Source organism: Falco peregrinus, chromosome 4 (genome assembly GCF_023634155.1).
Source record: "Falco peregrinus isolate bFalPer1 chromosome 4, bFalPer1.pri, whole genome shotgun sequence".
NCBI lineage: Eukaryota > Metazoa > Chordata > Aves > Falconiformes > Falconidae > Falco > Falco peregrinus.
In genome coordinates, this window is record NC_073724.1 from 81,585,939 (window position 1) to 81,605,065 (window position 19,127).

A 19,127-nucleotide genomic window follows, 5' to 3' on the forward strand; every position below is an offset into this window, starting at 1 on the left:
GTTAATTAATCCAATTGTACACTGCAGATTATTTTTTTTTCTTTTCATATAACTGTGGGTTAGGTTTTTTTTAAGAAGTTCAGGAAAATTTGTGTTTCTGGCTCTCATTCACTGTGTTGTTTTGAACAAATATGTGCTGTTTAATTTTATTTCTTTTACCAGAATTATAATGGCTTATTCCCTCATTGCATTCTGTGATTCTTTCTTGACCACTGTGATTTCACAGATATATTATCAATCTTAAATATCCTTATTAGTTAGATAATTGATATCAATTAAATATCCTAATAGATATGTATTTATATATCCTTCTATTCCTGGAAAATGACAACCATTTTTATTGGTTTGTTTAAGTTGGTGGAGGTTTTTTTTTTTTCGGTATGAACTATATAATAGTACAGGTTTTAACCTCAGAAATATATACTTACTACATTTTCTGATGTCATTTGCTTTCCATAACGTAGTTTGCAACAGCTTCTGCTTGTCAGAGAGAGTTTTTATAGTTTACACTGTCAAAATTATGAGGAATATACCTAACTGTCTACTGATCACTTTCTTATAAGAAACTTCACAGATGAGCATGTGCTTTGAAATTTGGTTCTCCTGCCTGCCATCGTCCCTGGGTTGCTCTAAAAGCAAGCCACAAGAAAAAAAAACCAAAACAAACAAACCCAAGCAAACACAATAACGATTGCATCGTAAGCATTGCCAGGAATCTATTTGTATGTCAAAAGTTAAAAAAAAAAAAAATAATCAGGAGAACAGAAAAGAAGAGCACTAATCAGTGTGTCCTGTGCTCTTCTTTGTAGTCCCAGCGCCGTGTTACATTTCACCTCCCCGATGGCTCCCAGGAAAGCTGCAGTGACAGTGGTCTGGGAGACCACGAGCCGGTGGGTGGTGGAACCCTGATCTCACACCCTCTCCCTCTGGTTCAGCCGCAGGACGAATTCTACGACCAGGCTTCACCAGACAAGAGGACTGAAGCTGATGGCAACTCGGACCCCAACTCGGGTGAGTCACTGTCAGTGGTCTGCTTATCTGAGTTGCTTTGGTAACTTGGTTACTTTCCTTTTCATCCCTTTGAGCTTTGCAGTGGTTGAGATGTTTTTAAGCATGTGCAGGAATATTTGGTCATGTTATCTTGTAATGTTTTGTAGGAAATAATGTAGTTTGCCTGAAGTACCTCATGTTTTAATTTGACTATAGAAAAAAACCAGCTCCACACTAATTGCACAGTAAGTGAGACCAGCTGGGGAGAAGGAACTCCTACAAAGTAGCATGCTTTTCTTGATGCTTGCAGTGCTGTTGCTATTTAACGTTGGATTTTGTTTTAGGAAAGTCATTCTGAACACATTTAAAGAGCAAGGGTATGGAAGTTGCACTATCTGTTAGAATAACACAGAAACCAGTAAATCAGTGAAACACTGAAAAATTTAAAGAATCCAAATTTACGTAACACCTACAATTCCCCTTTCTAATAGCAAGAAACAGTGTTTCTTTGTTAGGTCGGAATGGTGTGATGGTCTGTATTTTGGAACTGTCAGATACGTATTTTCATACAAATAATAAGTATGGGCAGTTGGTCTGAGTTGGGAATTTATGCCTTTCTTCTTCTTTCCTTCTCCATAATACATTTACATTATTGTTCTGTGATAGTCAGTACTAAAAAATGAAGTGAGATGTTAGCCAGTACTCTTGGCTAGTACTTTGGCAGTGGAAACTGGGGACTTGAACGTACTGAAAACAGGCAGGGGGCAGTAACACTGCCCTTAAGCCTTTTGTTTTCTGTCCAGAATGTGGAGACAAAGGTTAAAAGTCTTATCTGTGCTTTTGGAAGGTAATTGAACTTGAGTTCTCTTGCATCTCATGAGTAAAAAAATAAAAATTAGTTTCTCCCTTTGGCATTTCTCCCTTTTGTGTAGATGATTAAATTGTCACTGGGCCTGTACAAACCAGGAGACAAGGTGGCCTTGTGATCTGATGAACAATATTAATGTCCATGTTCTCATTTGGGCAGAGCTAGATCTGATTTATGACATTTAAATTATGGCAGATGAGAATGAGAACTGTGGGATATTGACCTTAGAAACATTTTTCTTGTGATTTTTATGGGAAAACCGAGAGGGTGTGTTGGGTGAAACTCTATGAAGAAACAATTTGAAATGCTTTAATGTCTCAGAGTTATATTCTGGTTTCCTATTCCCTTTTCATCTTTTTTTTTTTTTTCTTTTCCTGTATATGACACCTGCATTTTATTTTCTTACCAAAACAGAAATGTTGTTGAAACTATGATCTTAAACCCTAAATCTGTAGAAATACAAAGAACTATAAAAGAAAGTAACTATGAATGAATTGACTCTGGAGCTAGAATGTGTGTCTGCTTAAGTGAGCGAGGAGCTTAAGTGGAATTATCCTGTTAATTCTCTGACCACATATGAGACCTGTGAAAGATTTAACAAGATCAGAGAGGAGTTTTAAGGCAGCATTGTGTGTTGGCACTGTCACATTGGCTTCACTGACTCTGAATTCCACATCTCTTCAAAATGTGACATAAAAGTCCCCCAGGAGACTTAGGGAAAATGAGTTTGGTAAACTTTATACCAAGTTATTAAAAATATGTTTTTAGAGATTTTGTTAAGCACATTGTAAAAACATAGTATATTTATTACGATTGATCATCCCTAATCCAGAGAATAATAGAAGTCAGAGAGAATAACAGTTCTTGGAAGCTATAGGTAAAGTTTTACTATGTCTGTGGTTACACCTGGTTTAGGTTTGGGGATGCTAGATTCATGGCAAATTTATGAAAATCGATGATGATTAGTGAAGTACTGAAGTATAGGTGTTTCATCTTTTATCAGACTGAATTAGGACAGACATTGAAGTACTGCATTCCGTACCTCACTGAATGTTACAAACTAAGAAGGGAATGATATAGTCATTACTGTGACAGAAGTCATCCTAGGAAAACCCAAGCCAGTAAGGGACTGATGCTGCCCATTCCATGGATTTGACTTTTATATCTGTTTCAGTGTTGAGCTATTGCCTAGGCATGGTGTCAAAAGTTATTTTGCTATTGGAAGCACAAGTTTTTGGACATGATGTGAAAAGGATTTTAAAGCAATTTATGGTTATTGAAGATCCTGCAGCAATTTTCGGAAGAGAAAAATGTTAGCTGGTGATTGGACAAAATTACTTTGTTGGTATTTACATATGTTCATGGTTAAAATAACTGATGTAGTATAATTTCAACATTGTGTTTTTTGACACTTCTAAACTGAATTTCTAGTATATTGCAGCAACATGTTAAATAGCTGTATCTAAGAGTGGTGGTAGTTTTATTTCAGTGGCTGTTTAAGGGATTGCTGTTCATGAAAAAACTTGGTGGATGCTGAGGTAAAAGATGAAGCTATAAAGTAAGGAAGAAGTCTTAGTGGAGAGTAGTAATATTAGCATGTACCTGTACTGCTGCCAGTTTTGGATGATAAATGTTTCAGAACAGTATTTTGTTTTTATTTTAAATGCTCCAGCTGAAGAGGAGAAGTGCTTATGGGAATATTTCCTAATGATCTCCAGAAATAAAACCCACACAATAAATACAGATTGGTCCCACTGTATTTTTATTGAAGTTCATTCTAAGTAAAAGTTTGCTTCAGCTCATGGGAATATGACGTTAAGCTTGGTAGTAAAGTCCTTGCCTCATAGTGAGAGCAATTTTGGTTAATAGCTTTAATGCTCAGCGAGTTGTGTGGTTTATTACTGTACACTGTGAAGTTATGTGAATAAAAATAAATTTATCAATATTAGTATGTTGCTATTTTAATTGTATTTGAAGAGTGACTAAGTCCCAGGTCTTCAAAACCTGAAATAGGGGAGGGTGGGGGGAAAAAAAAGTGCTAAAACTCTTGATAACTTATTACACAAAGGTATTGCCGTATTTTCTTGCAATCATTAGCTACTACAGAGACAGAAGAGCTACAATTACATAATTTAATGAAAGAAACATACACAGGGAGAATACATTCATCTAGCTAATCTTGAAACAGCAATCTCTCTCACTGGGGGAAACTGAAGAGAGGTACCAAACACTGGTGTTGTCAGCCACACATTGTCACTGTGGTTATGAGAGAAAGACAACAAGACAGAAATATGAAGTAAAAAATAAAATTTATAAGAACTTTTATAATGATGTGCATAGTCCATATTTGGTTTGTATCGCTCAAGCCTGTCTTTGTAGTCTTTTAACTTGAGCATTTCATTCAGTTCACTAAGATACTTTTTCCATTTCACCATTGTTGATTGATCAGTATTAACTGATTGTCAGAGGACCACGATGTCAACCAGTTGTTAACTTTGTTAACCAGTTAGCCAGTTGTAACTTGGTTATATTTCACCTTTGTCTTATTTGCACCCTGATACGCTTTATAGGAATTCTTCAATCAGTGAGCAACAATTCACTGTGTTTAAAAACAACATAACATTACAGAGTGACACCAGCACTGTGGTTTTGTTATGCATTATTAAATGATGATAACAACAACTAATTAAAGTTTACTACAGGAAGTCTCATTATTCAAGAGCCATGGTTGTGATGATCTAATTTTGCACACAATATTGATTTGTAAGGCCAGTCTTGTGTACGTTACAGCATTTTATTGGATTTAAATGCAGTGATTAACAACCTTTAGCTTTGCCTTGCTGACCACAACTTTTCCAAAAGCATGGGTCAAGAGGAAGGGTTAGCAGCTGGACATTACATGGTTACATTGTTTGTTCACCATGATGACAAACAAAAGAGAAAGATTGTAAATATTATCCTGTTGAGAGTCTGTAAAAAAACCAAAACCAAACAACCAACAAACCAAAACAAGGCAGGTGCCAAAAAGGAGGTTCTATAATTTCTTGGAAACTGATGGTTTTGAATAATCTGAACTGTGCTTTGCTGTTTGGAACACTGACTTCACATATTCTTCAAATGAAAATTAGCTTTTGCATTTGGAGGGTGTATATTACACTTCCTATAAAAATTAAAGGAAGATATTCCAAAGATCAGTCAGCTGATTAAAGTTCTTTACCTTTTAGTATGTCATATAAGAATTTAAAAAACATAAAGTTTCTTTAGGATCTAGAAAAAAACCAAACCACTGTAGAATTGTATTTGCTGGTATGACTTTATAGACTCTCCAATTACCAAAAATCCTGCTTTTTAATGGTTTTAAATGTGCATATCAGGAAGTGCACTTTTAAAAGAAACATAATCTTTATCATCAGTTACATTGAAAGTGTGCAGCTGTCGAATGCATTTTAATGTGAATTATTTCTTCACTGAAAAGAAAACTGTTATTGTTTGCCAGCAGCCAGGTTCAGTTTGTTATTTTTCATTACTGTAAGTGTGTTTTTCCTTGGCGTAAAAAAAACCCAACAAACCAACAAAACAAAACTAACCCCACCTTATTAGTGAAGAATTCTTTTTTCACTGTGGTTTAGTAAAGGTTGTCAAGGACTTTAATTTAGATTAGAATTGTTAATATTTCTAAGGGTTTCATGCGGCCGAGCTGTGCAACAGAACTGTATGAAGGAAAAACATGCCTCCTAGTGTAAAAAAGGGGGAAAATGCACTCTCATGAAAATGCTTGATAAATCACATTTTGATAGCTGCAAGCTGTGGTTGTGATTCATTTTTCTTCAAAGAGATAAAGAGGAATAGCATATATTTAGTGGAGTGTTAGAACTGCTTAAGGGAGAAAGCCTACTATAAACTATGGATGAATCTGTGCAATAATTCCAACAGTTTAAAACCAGACAGAAATATAATATTTATGTCTTCTGATACATGTTTATGAAGCTAAAGTAAATGCTTGCCTAATTTCTACACCTGATTAATAAGTAGTATCAATATATGATACATAACACAAAGTAATAGCTTTATAACAGGGAGCTGTGGAAAAAGTTGTAAGAAAAACACTGTTTTGAAGGTCATCTTTTTTACTTAGTTAAAAAGGACGACATTCAAATTAAGTAGAATATTATGTCTTAAGTTATTAATTACAAATTCCAAAGCAATTCCATATTTTTGGAAGTGCTGTTATAATGCTGTCAATCAATAATAATGTTTGTGGATAGCTTTTTTATTTCCAGTACATTAAAAGTTTTATGGGTGAATGTGGCTGATAAATACATGAGTTCCCACATTTTAATAAACCTAATACTATGGTGGTTTAGTCAAGTGATGTCAAGGGTATTAAATCTTACTGTAATTCCAGTAATAAGCAGGAATATCTCCGTGGCAGTGGTTTAATTATGATTAAAATTCAGAGTAATGGCACGACTGTCTTGTATTGCACTTGGTCGTATGATAGAGTCCCATGTGGAGAAGCTAAGCCTTTCATGCAAAGAGCTTTGGTTTTACAGTGTCACTATCATTACACCCAGTGGGTGATGATGGTTTAACCTTGCAGGCATACCCTCTACTTAATTCTGCTTTTCATTTTGCTGCCTCAAAAGTTTCTTGTCTTACTTGGCAATATTACAGTCCATGGCTGAACATCCTGTGGTGTAAGAAGAAATGTTGCTCTGTTAATGCTTAGCTCTAGATAAATCACTGTCCATAGTTATTCCTGTGTTTTCATAATATGAGGCTCTATGTGAACTAAAATAGGAACATTTGCCTTTGAGTCATTTCCTCCATTTCATTAAACACAAGTTCATACCTCACACAGAATCTAACACTGTCACATTTAGCTACCGGCAAGTAGGAGTAAGAAAAACTGGAGTCAAGTTGGTGAATTAACCTACCAAAAAGCTATAAAATAGTCTGAAGTCTGAATTCAGTCTTAGCCCATGCGCTTATTTCTTTAAAAAGATAAATAAAATCTGAGAGGCATAAGAGGTATTGCTATCTCTTTGTGTCTTTTTGCTGCCTCATTACAGTGAGGATTTCAAAATTGTCTTGGTTTAGAAAAGCCACTGTTACATCTGTTCCTCTTTACTCTCTTTCCCCCCATGCACCAAAGCTAATTGGAGTGTAAATCAGGATGGCATAGACATTGAATGGGTAGTGAGAGGGGAACTTCTTCTATTGCTTCTCTAAGATGAACACCTAATGTGTCTGAACTTTCTAGCTGCTGCTGCCATCCAAGATGAGAAATTGCAGGTCCCTAGCAGTGAGTTGAAAAGGCTGGATGGGTCATGGGGACTATTCAGACTTGTAAGAAAAATTTAGAAGGTTTAGAGGATTAAAGGAGGGGGAAGGTTGCACATCAGGCAGAACCTGGTGCTTGTGACTGCCATTGCTGATGATACCTAGGAGTGTTTAAAACCACAGGTGCTTTTGTCAGTGGTGCAAGCTAAAACAAAAGACTTATTTAAGGGATTGATAAAGAGTTATTTTCTCCTATCAGTAAGAGTTATCTTCTCAGAAGACTTTTCTTCTTATCACAGTAAGCCCAAATCTACTGCAGAGTTTCATAGGTTTTTTTAAGTTTTAAAGCATTATCATTATCTAGTCAAACCTCTGCCATAGCACAGTGCATAGAATTTTACACAGGTTTTCTTAAATCAAGCTTCCCCAGTGATTTATTTCACTTGGTGTTTGCACTGGGTTTACATGGCAAGGCTGGAGGGGAAGGGGTAGCAGGGGTGCTTCTGTGGGAAGAGACCAGAGGCTGGCCTTACGTTAGACAGAGGCAGTTCCTGCTGCCTCCAAAACAGACCCACTGCTGCCCAGAGCTGCACAGCATCTGGGAGAGAGGAGTAAGAAAAATGTGAGAGAAACAACCCTGCAGACACCGAGGTCATTGAAGAAGAAGGTGTGGACAAGGTGTTCCAGGCACCAGAGGAGATTCCTCTGCAGCCTGTGGAGAGGACCATGGTGTCCCCTGCAGCCCATGAAGAACCCCACGCTGGAGCAGATAGGTGTGCCCTGGGGGAAGCTGGCAGCCTGTGAAGAGCCCGCACAGGAGCAGGTTTGCTCCCAGGACTTGTGACCCCATGGGGGACCCACAGTGGGGCAGGCTCTTCCTGAAGGCCTGCACCCTGTGGAAGGGACCAATGCTGGAACAGCCAGTAAAGGACTGTATTCTTTGGAAGGGTCCCACGCTGTAGCGGGGGAACAGTGTGATGAGGAAGCAGCAGCAGAGACAAAATGTTACCAACTGTCTGGAGCTCCCATTCTCCGTCTACCTGCACCACTCGGCAAGATGGGGTCGGGTAGGGGAACGGGGGTCAGAAGAGTAGGGGGTGAGGGAGTGAAATTGGGGCTGGGAAGAGTAGGGGGTGAAGGAGTGAAATTGGGGCTGCGAAGGACGAGGTGGTGGGAGGTTGTTTTTAGGTTTGTTTTTCAAGTTCCTCACAATCCTACTCTATTTTTAATTTGCAATAAATTACATTAATCTTCCTCAGGTTGAATCAGTTCTGCCAGTGGTAGTAACTGGCGAGTGATCTCCCTGTCCTTATCTCAGCCCACGAGCTTTTTTATCTTCTCCAGTCTTGCTGAGGAGGGGAAGTGATAGAGCGGCTTGGTGGGTGCCTCGCAGTAGCCAGGGTTAACCCACCAGGGTGTTAAAGTGGCTGTTGTATTCCCAGGCCTGTGCCGAGCTCCTGGCTGTGAGACTGTACCAGCCTTTGTCAACAGGAAGTCTTTGATTTCCACGAGTGCACAGGTGTTTGCGGCCCAAGGGGCTGTTGACTACTACAGCCTCTTGCGTAACACAGGTCAGAAATTTTACCTGTATCTTATAACAAAGTGTGTATCTTCTGCTGGTATCTACAACATATGTTTCAGAATGATTCCTTGATTTAATAATCTTCAGTGGGAGAGGAAACACTATTCTGATGATTACTGACTTTGAGTCAACTTTTCATCTTTCATTTGATAAACTGATAAACTGGATGTTTGGTGTCCGTAGTTTAGATACAGTGCTCAGATCACCTCAGATCTGTAATAAATTCATTAGTTCTTTGTAGTATTTTGAATGTTGCAGTATCTTACAGATAAATGACATAGTAGTGTCAAGTTAAATATTCACGACAAGAAAAACATAAATCCTTTAAATCACAATTTTTTAAAAAATCAGTTTATCTCTTTGTCATTCATTGTTTTGACCAGAGTGGGTACTTTCCATGCCTCATAAGCATGCTATTTAACAGTACTTTTTACCAGCAGAACAACAGATTTTTCTGTTCTTTAGAGACTTTCTATGGGAAATAAAAGTAAAAAGCACAATGGAATACATATATCTTTAATCACATTAGAAGGGCTTTATTAGCATTCTAGGTGCTCTGTCAGGTAACTGTATTCCAGACAATGCGCCTTTTAAAGCTGTGATAATGTGATTATGGCAGCAATGTTTATTTGTTTGAGATTTTTGAGGTTGCTTTTTCTGAAATGTACTTAAAGTTATTATTGCCAACTATGTCTTTTTGTTATACTAAGATTCATTTTCTGATGTTTCACATTCTGTTTCTAATGGAGACTTAGCAGTGCAACCTTTATTCACAATGACAAACATTTAGTTTAAAAGAAAGATTATAGTTGTGAGAATATAACTAGTTTAGCATGAAGTTGTTAATTTCAGCATTCAAGTGGTTACAAATTGTAAGTAGAACGGATGATGGCTCCAAAGAGAGGAGTAATTCCATGCAGGAGGAATAATCCCATTGCACCAGCACAGGCTTAGGCCTGACTAGAAAGCAGCTTTGCCATAAAAGAACTGGGAGTCCTAGTGGACAACAAACTGGCCATAAGTGACCAATACAGCCTTGAAGAAAACAACCTCCTATACTGCATTAGAAAGGTGTTGCCAGCAGGTTGATGGAGATCCTTCCCCTCTGCTTAGCACTGGTGAGACACATTTGAAGTGTTGAGTCCAGTACTGGGCTCCCCAGTGCAGAAGGGAAACGGAAATACAGTGAGCCCAGCAAAGTGCCACAAAGGTGATTAAGGTATTTGAGCATCTATCACATGAGGAGATGCTGAGAGAACTGGGACTGGTCATCCTGGAGAAGAGAAGGCTTAGGGAGGATATTATTAACGTGTGCAAATACTTGATGGTGTGAGGGGAGGGAGAGCAGAGCAGAGCCAGACTCTTAGTAATATCCCAAATAAAAGAAGAAGGAGCAATGGGCACAAACTGAAATACAAAGAAATTCTCTTTAAATGTAAGGGGGATAAAACCACTCACGCTTTCATACTGTCAGAGTGGTAGAACTCTGCACCAGGTTTGCCAGAGAGGCTGCGGAGTCTCCATGCTTGAATGTTTTGAAAATTGAACTCGACATGGCTCTAGTTGACCCTGATTTGAGCAGGGAGGTTGGACTAAACAGTCTCCAGAGGTCCTTCTATCCTCAATCGTTCTGTCATCCAGCAATCCTATGAAGTAATAAAATTTGTCTTGTGTAGACTGCGCAATGCAGATATGAAAAAAGAAGGAAAGAAAAATCTGTATTTGCTAAGGTAAATTAATTATAAACTTGTAAATTTATGGTAGCATATCTTGTGTACTACTGTGCACAGTACAGTAACCCAATAAACAGAAATATGTACACTCAGGCTGCTGGTTTCTAATCTATTTGCCTAAACAGGACAATGTAGTGCCATTTGTGATGCCATAGGGTATGCGATACTGCCACATCCAGCATATGTGGCACAGGAACTATTTTCTATAGGAAACCAGACAGGGTAATGAAAAGCTCAAATTACACCAAACCCAACTATAATGCAACTATATTGAGACTCAATATCCACACTAGTTTGCCTAAACACTGTTTATATAGAAATGTATAGACCATGGTAGGCTTCATAAGAACACAGTAAAGGAGTAAGACCAATGGTCTGTCTAGCTCCATACTTTGTGCGGGCAGTTGAAGAAGCTATATATGGAAAGTGCTTTAGCCCCTAAGGTAGATAACTGAGACTGGTGAAGTAAATTTCATAGAGAAGTGCCTATATCCCATCACAGGTTATGAATGAAGGCTGTAGTAGGTTTACAGGAGTTCCAGGTGTTAGCTGAAGACATTAATAATAGAACTCAACTCCATATTATGGACTCCTGAATTTGGATGCTTGCATGTAAATATCTAAAACTTTAACCTAAGTGTCTAATCTCACTTTTTAATTTCTTGAGCACTACAGCTTTCATTTAATCTTAAAACAGGTGTCTAAACAGATTGGCTGAATTTCACTCTAGTTCCATTTACCATATTTCTATTGAGTGTAATAGGAGATTAAAAACCAAACTTACATATAGACAGTCGGGATGGAGTTTAGCTCCAGAATGTGGAAGTATAGGGTTCAACTCATTTGTTATACATAGGCATCTGGTGCTGCTTGAAATACCTTGAAGCTACCTACCCGCTGTTAACTGCAGTCCCTTCTTTCACATTTCACATCCACATGCAAAAGTCTGAGGTACCCCAGGATGTTTCTAAATTGGCATTGCATGCTCATGGTTAAGTATGAGAAGTGAGGTTTAGGTTGAGATTCATTCAAAAAGAAGTTAGCACATTTAGGTGACTATCGCTATGAATGCAGATGTTATATATGTAACCTCTCTATGTATCTGTAACTCATTCAGATGTGAGTTAGGTAGTCTGAGCTCCAATTGTAGTCAGTGGAGACCTAGGCAGTATCCTAATCGAGTCTAGACACCCACTCAGCTACCTAACATACGTGTCTACGGTGAGAGGCATAGTTTTCCAGACTATATTGACTAAATTGCCATTGTGTGTAAGGGGAAGCTTAGACACCTAAATTTAGTTGATTCCAACAAATGCAACCTTTTGTGTGAGATGAATCCCAGCTGTTCTTGTTGTTAAGGGAATACTCTTTATCTTGTGGGAGATTTAACAGTCTTTCATACCTACCTGCACATAACATTTTTCAAAGTAAAAGTAATGGTTTTTAAAATCCCTGCCTCATTTTTACAATATTATTTGAATACAAATACCAATGTGCATATCTTCCTATTTTTTGCTATATCTGAAGTTAAAAAACCCTATCTTTTAAAGCATAAAGAAAGATTTCTGATAATTTTTTTTTTGTTCTCTAGTTAGTTTTCCTTCTTTCAACCAACCACCAAATATTGGCTGGTAAGTAATATAAGTCTTATGCTGTTTCGAAAAATAGCATGTGTTGAAGTGAAGATTTTGCATTTTGTCTGTCTCTTTAAGAATGTCCATATGGAACATTCATGGAATCCAGTCACAGAATATTGAGTTCCTTCCTTAAAGGAAGTATCTTGGCAAGCTTTTGCTTTCCAAGAAGGAAATCTAGTCCTCTGATAGAAAAAGTGTGTAATGTTAAGGAATACCCTTATATATCAGCGTCTTCAGACTTGACCTAGTCTTGTCCAGGGACTAGGTGTTCATTTTGTTTATTATATTTACTTTATGGCTTTGTCTTTTTGTTTTTCTCAGACTTTATTTTTGCTTCTTTGTTGTAAATCTAAAGAGAAATCCATGCATATGTCGGGTGGTTCTGTGAGTAAGGTCTGAAAGTTATCTAAGTAGCAGATATTATCTTTTGTTTCAAATATTTGCCTTTCCAAAGAATGCTTTATGTTTCTGCGCATAAACTAAACTCTGTCTTAAACAAGAGAAGGGGCAGGAGAGATTAATTAAGTACATTAAAACAAATAAGGAATTGTATTTACAGTCTAAAACATACATAAGTAAAGCTTCTAGAAATAGGAATAACAGTTGACTCTTTCCTTATTCTAAAGCTTTATCCCTTTCCATACTGATTCAGGTAAATGCATGTTAAAAGAAGATAAGTAGGGAGAATGAAAATAATAATAGAATACTTACTTTGTTCACTGTGCACAGCATGTTACGTTTGTTTATTCTTTGGTTGCAAGGTGAAGGTATGCCTTCCAGACAGAAGCCATCCAAATGTCGTAATATCATAAGCAACAAAACTTAGGACATATTTACCTTTGGCAAGGAAAGCAAAGTATGTACAAAATCTTTACCAAAGCCTTGAAATGTGGTTTTTTTCCCATTTGCAATCAATGAAATAAAGCATGAATAATACTTAGACTTTTCAGGAAGGTTAGAAAATTTTGCAGCTTTAGCAAAAAGATTTTCAATGCAAAACCCATGCTACATCGCCACAAATTTTTTTTTAAAAGAAGTTGATCTTAATTTAGTAACATCTGATCATCTTTGAAAGTAGAAAAAAAAATTCTTGCATATACCTATCATTTTTATACATTAATCCGTGTCGTTATAGCTACATTAAAAAGTTATATACACCGCAGGAAGAACAGGTCTGAGTGAGAAGCAGATGGTGCTAGGGGCACAACATTTACTATGTACACTTCTGTGGCTTTTACTCTGGACTTGAGTGGGCCCATGACTGAATGTCCCATTAGACTGATTTTATTTTGTCCAAAAGGAATCCCATCCTTGTGCTCCAAAAGGGTTTCACAATAGAAAGTCAAGTGTGTCAAGTGGAGATGACTAGGAAATTAATCTCAGAAGTGCACCCCAGAAAGCTGATACAGAGGTATTGTTTAGTAACATGTATTTCTTTCCTCATGGACCAACTCGCCTATCTTTAAAAAAAAATAATTTACATTACTGAACTACCATCCAAATACTGCATGCTTAAATATTCCCAGCACATTTATTATGATTTTAAGGTTCTTCACCCTGAAAAACCCAAAAAAATTCATTTTCAAGGTAAAACTTGTGATTAAATTCTGTGCCTGCTGTATTAGGAGAAGGATTCTTTTAGCTCTCTTGGTAATGCCCAGTTACTCTTTTACATCAAATCTGTGCTGTCTTCAAAATCTAAAGAAAGTGTTTAAGTTCATTGAGAAAGATTAAATAACTTCTTTCTTTTACTTTATCCTTACTAAACAGTACAGCGGCATTTATAGAAAAATGTCATGGAGATAGCTATTGAAGACATACTTTCATATCAAGTAAAAGTATCAGTTATAAATGACTCATCTATCTAAAATAACTCAAAAATGAAAACCTTCTCAACTTTTTAATAATTGCATATTTTTTAATCCAATAAACTCATAATGTGCATATTTATCACTTTACATGTCCTTCATTTTTGCTTGTGTAAAATATATGTGTGACTGACATTATGGTATGATGGAATCATTGACCAGTTTTGTTGTTAGCTTTTACGGAATATTAACAAATTATTTTCTGATGAAGAGCAGTAGTCAATTACTGAATTTAAGGGAAAGCAATTTTTTATTCAAAAGATGTAAATTACTGCAATTTAAGATGTACTTAAAATACGCAAGCACATATTTTAGTAGTACCAAAGACTTATGCTGTAACAGAGCAAAGGCATACAAAATAGTTTTTATTTTCAGTAGAGACACCAATACAATTTGGGTGTTTAGGGGTTTTCTTTTTTGTTGTTTTGGTTAATTGGTTTTGGGTGTTGGGTTTTTTCGTATATTGTTTTTGCAAAAATATAACAAAAGAGGCTGGTTTTAATTTGTAGTGTAATTGCAAGGCTCTTGAAACCCTGCCACTTACTGGTTGTTGTGAGTGTGAATGTGATCTGGCAAGCACAACATAGTCATTAACTAATGGATTGTAGCTACAGTCTTTCAGTAAAAATGTGTAGGTGGTTAGTAGTACTGTAGTGTTATCAGCAATTTGAAAGTCATTTGTAGGTTAGCTTGTGAAATTAAAAGTGTAATCAAAAATTTCCCTGCACTGTTGCCTTTTTCAGCTGATTTAACTGCAGATTCCTTGGATCATTCAGAAGATGAACCAAATGACTCAAAAATAATCATCCATGCTGCAGTGGATTAGTTGTCTGAATGATAGTTTCACAGTTTATATGTTTTTTTTTTTCATATGAAATGAAGGGGATAGAATGAGGTCATTACTTTTTGCTGTTACTTTAGGTCTAAGATGGTTGTTTTTTTTCTTTTTTGATAGTATACATATATGTTCTTTACTATTGTTTCATTATGAATGGAAATCATTTATTTTCTGTTCTAAATAGACAGTTAATATTACAAGTCTCTTTGCATGAGCAGCTACACTGTTTGGAGATATATTAATTATACTTTTTGCAGAAGAATGAAAATACCTAACATAGATGAATTTAGGTCAGTGTGCCAGCTGTAAAAGACACATATATGCATATCTATGCATACTGACATACATAGATATACCATGTTCACCTAGGGTGCAGAGATGTTCAGATAATCTGCATGTTTATTAATGATACTGACCTTTGGCTACCCAACTTCCCTTCAGCATTTAAAGAGATAGCATGACTGATCTTGAAGGTGGACATAGTTAACAATAACATGATGCATCAGTGTTTATGTTCTGTTGATATTTTGTGCAGTCTTATCAGACTCTTATGGTCATCAAGAAATTCTAGCTAGGAGCCTATGCTCACAAGCCCTGTTTCTGAATATACGGACTGCTGTGTTAGGCGTAGGATGCCTGTCAAGTTAATCTCTGAGAAACCTAACAAAAATAGACTCTTTAACCCTAAATACACATTATGCATACTTAAGTCTTTAGCCTATAATATGAGTCATGCCTCCCAATTGATCCAGAATAATTTGAAATTTTTAAAAAATATGAATACTGACTTTCTGTCCTGAAAGTCAGACAGCATTTTTGAGCTACTGTCTGTGTAAATGGAGGAAGGTTGTGTCAAAAGAGAGGAACAGGATGAAAAAGACAACTTTAGAGACACGCGTGAATTTTTCCATGTTATTTTGCAAACAATGGCAACATTATTATGGAGAAGTTATACTGGTTAAGCAAAAAAATAATGAAGAATCCTGGAATGACCAAATAATAAGTTACTTTGCATGCTTTATTCACTTTTAGGCCTAAGAGAGATCAACTGGTTGCACGAGAACTCACATGAATAAATAAATACATAAAAAATCTTTATAAAAGCTAAAGAAACATTGAAGAAATAACAGTTTGATCCTTCGGGTGATACCATAGTACAAAAGAAACTCATGGGCCACATCTTTCATTTTTGAGGAACATTTTCTGTGACCTTTTATAAGTCTGTGTCTCTCTTGCTTGCTTGTTTGACTAAAATATATTCCACTCATCTGTCTTAATTTAGTTCAACTGCAACTGCTTGGATCTTCACACACTAAAAGAATAAATCCTAGCACCATATGCTAATGTATGTCTAGATCTCATGTCTTTTGTTTAGAAATCATTATGTTTGAGTTGGTGATGAGATAGGGTGTATTTTTTCAATGGGACGGGTCCAGAAGTGACTTGGTATTGCTTACTCTGTTGGATAACTGCAGGGAAAGAAAAGGAGAGAGATTAGGCTGGTGTTACTGGAGAGGCAGAGGAAAGAATGGCTTGGAAGGTGTCAGGTAAACTGCCAGCTGGACAGATAGATTATACACAAAAGCATGGGCATGGCATATTAAAAGCGGAGTGCCAGGGAACTGACATTGGTCTAGGTAATTCTTCTATGTACATTGAAACATTGTAGAACAGTTCTGTGCTACTCAGAAGTCAGAAGGCTGTTTTATTTATGGCTCAAAAATGTCCATGAATCATTCTGTCAACTGAACTTGAAGGGAAGAGTACTTGTCCTTAGAAGACTGCAAAATTCCAAAGCAAACTGTAAGACAATCCAAACTGAGAAACAGAGCACTTAGCTGGGGAAAAGATGAGTGCCATATTGCTTAATTGATACTCCTTTTTTTTTGGTCTTGTCAAATGTTTGCCTATCACAAGATGCCAGCCTACTCAATGTTGTGTTCCTGCTACAGGGTATATGGCATCTCATAAGTCTGGGAGTTCGCTGGCAACAATGTTCTACTTTTCTACCCTGGTTGCCCAGTAAAAAATGTATAATTAGGTTGTGACTATTAGATCTGAAGAGCATGTCTGCACTAACCAATGGTGTTAAACTGTCACGGTGCCAGATGTAATGCTTAAGAGCAGGTAGCTCTGACCTCTGAATTGTGTTGAAGAAATATTTGCATATCGCACATCTCTGCTAACACTAACAGTAGTATAAGAACAGGTTTTGGAGTTGGCGGGGTGTTTTCTTTCCTTTTTTATATCGTATGTGGGGTTACTTTCTCAAATGTCTATAGTTTCTATACCTTCTTTTCAGTGCATCTGAAATTAAAGTGTAAGTCATATGCAAATTTCAACATGGCAGGCATATAGAATGGTATATTCAGTCTTAGGAAGATATGGTAAAGATGGCAAAATGCTGGGTCTTTTTTCAGATAAATTTGGCATATATTACTTCTTAGTCCAGATTAAGTAATTGGATCACTTAAATTATTTTACTGGCTGAAAAAAAAATCAGATCTGGTTTCCTTTGGAACAGATAACTGACTGTAAACTTGGATTTAGCATCTACCTAAGTCATTAACAGTGTTTTTGTTTTGATGGAGTTTATTTCTGCAGCTTTGATCATTTGAATAAGCCAGTCACAATCCAAAAGGGTGGATTGGTGTAACTAATTCTATGTCTCAGGATGATACTTTAGTACAGTTCCAGCTTAAAATAGCTGAGAGATGACCAGTTTTTTTAAAAAAAATTAAAATAATAATTGAAAAGAATCTTGAGGTTCTTTCTGTAGTTGAGGATCAGCTTTGCTGATAATCTGCCTTCTGAAAGGTTTGTCAGACTAGGCCATTGATCTGTGTATTAAAGGGACAAACTGAAACTTGAAAACAGTGCTTTCTGCTCTAATAGCTGGTTGTGCCCCAAAACAGAAACCAGATATTTTTAAAGGAGAGAAAAGCTGTGATTTTCATTGTTGGAGTTTTGTTGGTCTGTTTGTTTGCTTTTTGAATGTGTTGCCTTTTCAGGCAAGGCACTTGAGGGAAGTTGTCCTTAGTTATCATTGTAAGTGCATTTGTTTAATGATCAGGAATAAAAAGTTAATTAGCACAGAGATGTTAACTTCCAGCCACGTGTGCACAGACATACATGGATTTTCCTTCTTATCCAACAAATGTGGTTTTAGGAAACATCAGAATGATCAGCTAATTATGAAGCACTTTGGTTATTTCTAGATCTCTTTTGCATACTAGGTTCTTTGATACACTGTACTAATCAAATAATTTCTATTCAGCCACATTAGGTGTAATTAAAAAAAGAATACCTTATCTATTGCCATCTCCTATTTGCTCAGATCTTTTCATGTGTCTCTTACAAAACCTTACCACTTAATGCCCTTTCAACTCTTCCCAGATAAAACTTTTAATTCATAAGGGTAAAGAAGACTTACTAGTTTTATCTTCATTAGCATGTTATGCGGTAAACAAATTCAGCATGCAAGAATTTTTCTGTGTTAAGATAAATTCAATCATTAGACTAACATTTGCTGCACTACAAATACCCATTTCAACCTATTGAATTTATTACCTAATATCTGTGGGCACTGATTAGCAGTTTTGCTCATTATCACTTTGAACCTCCTACGTAAATCATGGCCTTAAATTTTTTGTGTGATTGTTCCCTGAACTTTTTTTAACCTTTCTGGCTCAAGTGTTTCAAATAGATTTTGAAAAGATAAATATTTCATTTTTCACATTTAATCTTGGCCATAAATCAGAACAATGTATGAAAAATTCTCTGCAACTGCACAGAAAAAGTGTCTGTCTTATTACTCAACCTGGCTCTATGCCATGAAACAAGTGTGTACATTTTTATTTTGCTAAATGCTCATCTTTTTCAACCTAATCCACTTAATATATTTACATCTATTTTTTTTTACTATTTTTCAAAAATATATTGGATGCATTTATAGGGTTTTGTTGTGGTTTAATCCCAACCAGCAACCAAGCCCCACAGAGCTGCTCACTCACTCCCCCTCTGTTGGGATGGAAGAGAGAATTAGAAGAGTGAAAGTGAGAAAACTCAGGGGTTGAGATAAAGACAGTTTTACAGGCAAAGCAAAAGCCACGCATGCAAACAAAGCAAATCAAGGAACTCATTCACCACAGCCCATCGGCAGGCAGGTGTTCGGCCATCCCCAGGAAAGCTGGGCTCCATCATGGTTACTTGGGAAGACAAATGCCATCACTACAAACGTTCTTCTTCCCCCAGCTTTATGTGCTGAGCATGACAACATATGGTATGGATTATCCCTTTGGTCAGTTGAGGTCAACTGTCCCAGCTGT

The 19,127-nt window shown here is 36.7% G+C and overlaps 1 protein-coding gene across 2 annotated transcripts in view; it reads left to right on the forward strand.

Moving 5' to 3' along the window:
* LOC129784325 (protocadherin-9-like) overlaps nt 1–19,127 on the forward strand; it is a 470,098-nt gene that overhangs the window by 216,084 nt on the left and 234,887 nt on the right. For both annotated transcript variants that reach the window (XR_008746911.1, XM_055802524.1), the window contains exon 2: nt 936–1,011. Coding sequence is in view for 1 of the 2 variants with exons in the window: in XM_055802524.1 (XP_055658499.1) it covers nt 936–1,011 (76 nt within the window). In the remaining variant the exon portion in view is untranslated. The remainder of the gene's footprint in view (nt 1–935; nt 1,012–19,127) is intronic.